At 64.0% G+C, this 622-nt stretch overlaps 1 protein-coding gene across 1 annotated transcript in view; it reads left to right on the top strand.

Annotated features, from left to right (window-relative positions):
* The first annotated feature begins 200 nt into the window (after positions 1-200).
* Positions 201-622, top strand: part of LOC104490592 (pancreatic secretory granule membrane major glycoprotein GP2-like) — a 7,748-nt gene continuing 7,326 nt past the window's right edge. The window contains exon 1 of the mRNA XM_010132896.1: positions 201-404. Coding sequence (XP_010131198.1) covers positions 201-404 — 204 coding nt within the window. The remainder of the gene's footprint in view (positions 405-622) is intronic.

Below are 622 nucleotides of genomic sequence, written 5' to 3'. Positions count from 1 at the left end.
TTCAGTCCAGGCCGTTATCTGGCCTTCGCCGGTGCCGCCCTGCTATCTGTTGTTGCTGCATCAGAAGTGGGAACCACAGAACCAGTGGATGCACAAACCCCAGACTCCCAGGGACGGTGCAGATGCCCCCTCTGTCTGGGATCTCCTCAGGGCCGTGAGTCGGGTCAGCCTTCACAAGCCATCAGCCAATCGGAAGGGCCATGCCAGAGGATGGACTTTCGCAGCGTCCTCTCCCCCCGGCCGAGGCCGAAGGATGCTCAGCTGCCCTTGTGCAATCGCGGAGGCAGGGTGTTTGTGTGGGGGAGCAGGATGAGCGGCCGGAAGGTGATATAAAGCAGGCGGCAGGGAGTGCGAGAGCGACCCGGGGCAGCGGCGGCTGGTGGAGCACCGGGGGCCCAGTGATGGTAAGTGGGACCAGGACAAAGTGAGAGCTTGATGCTGGAGGGGTCTCCGGGGACTGCTGGACCAGAGTGGGGAATGAACGCCCCTCGTCTGCAGGTGCGGTAGTCACAGGAGGACGGGGGCCAGAGTGGGGCTTTTGGCTTTTGGCGTTGGCTTTGCCCCGCTGCTGGTGCACCTGCAGGGCAGAGGAGTGGCAGAGCATCGCCCCAGCCAGCAGCCC

The sequence above is a fragment of the Buceros rhinoceros genome, unplaced genomic scaffold, assembly GCF_000710305.1.
Source record: "Buceros rhinoceros silvestris isolate BGI_N320 unplaced genomic scaffold, ASM71030v1 scaffold15163, whole genome shotgun sequence".
Lineage (NCBI taxonomy): Eukaryota > Metazoa > Chordata > Aves > Bucerotiformes > Bucerotidae > Buceros > Buceros rhinoceros.
Note: the sequence above shows the minus strand (reverse complement) of the source record. Positions and strands in the feature narration are given on the sequence as shown.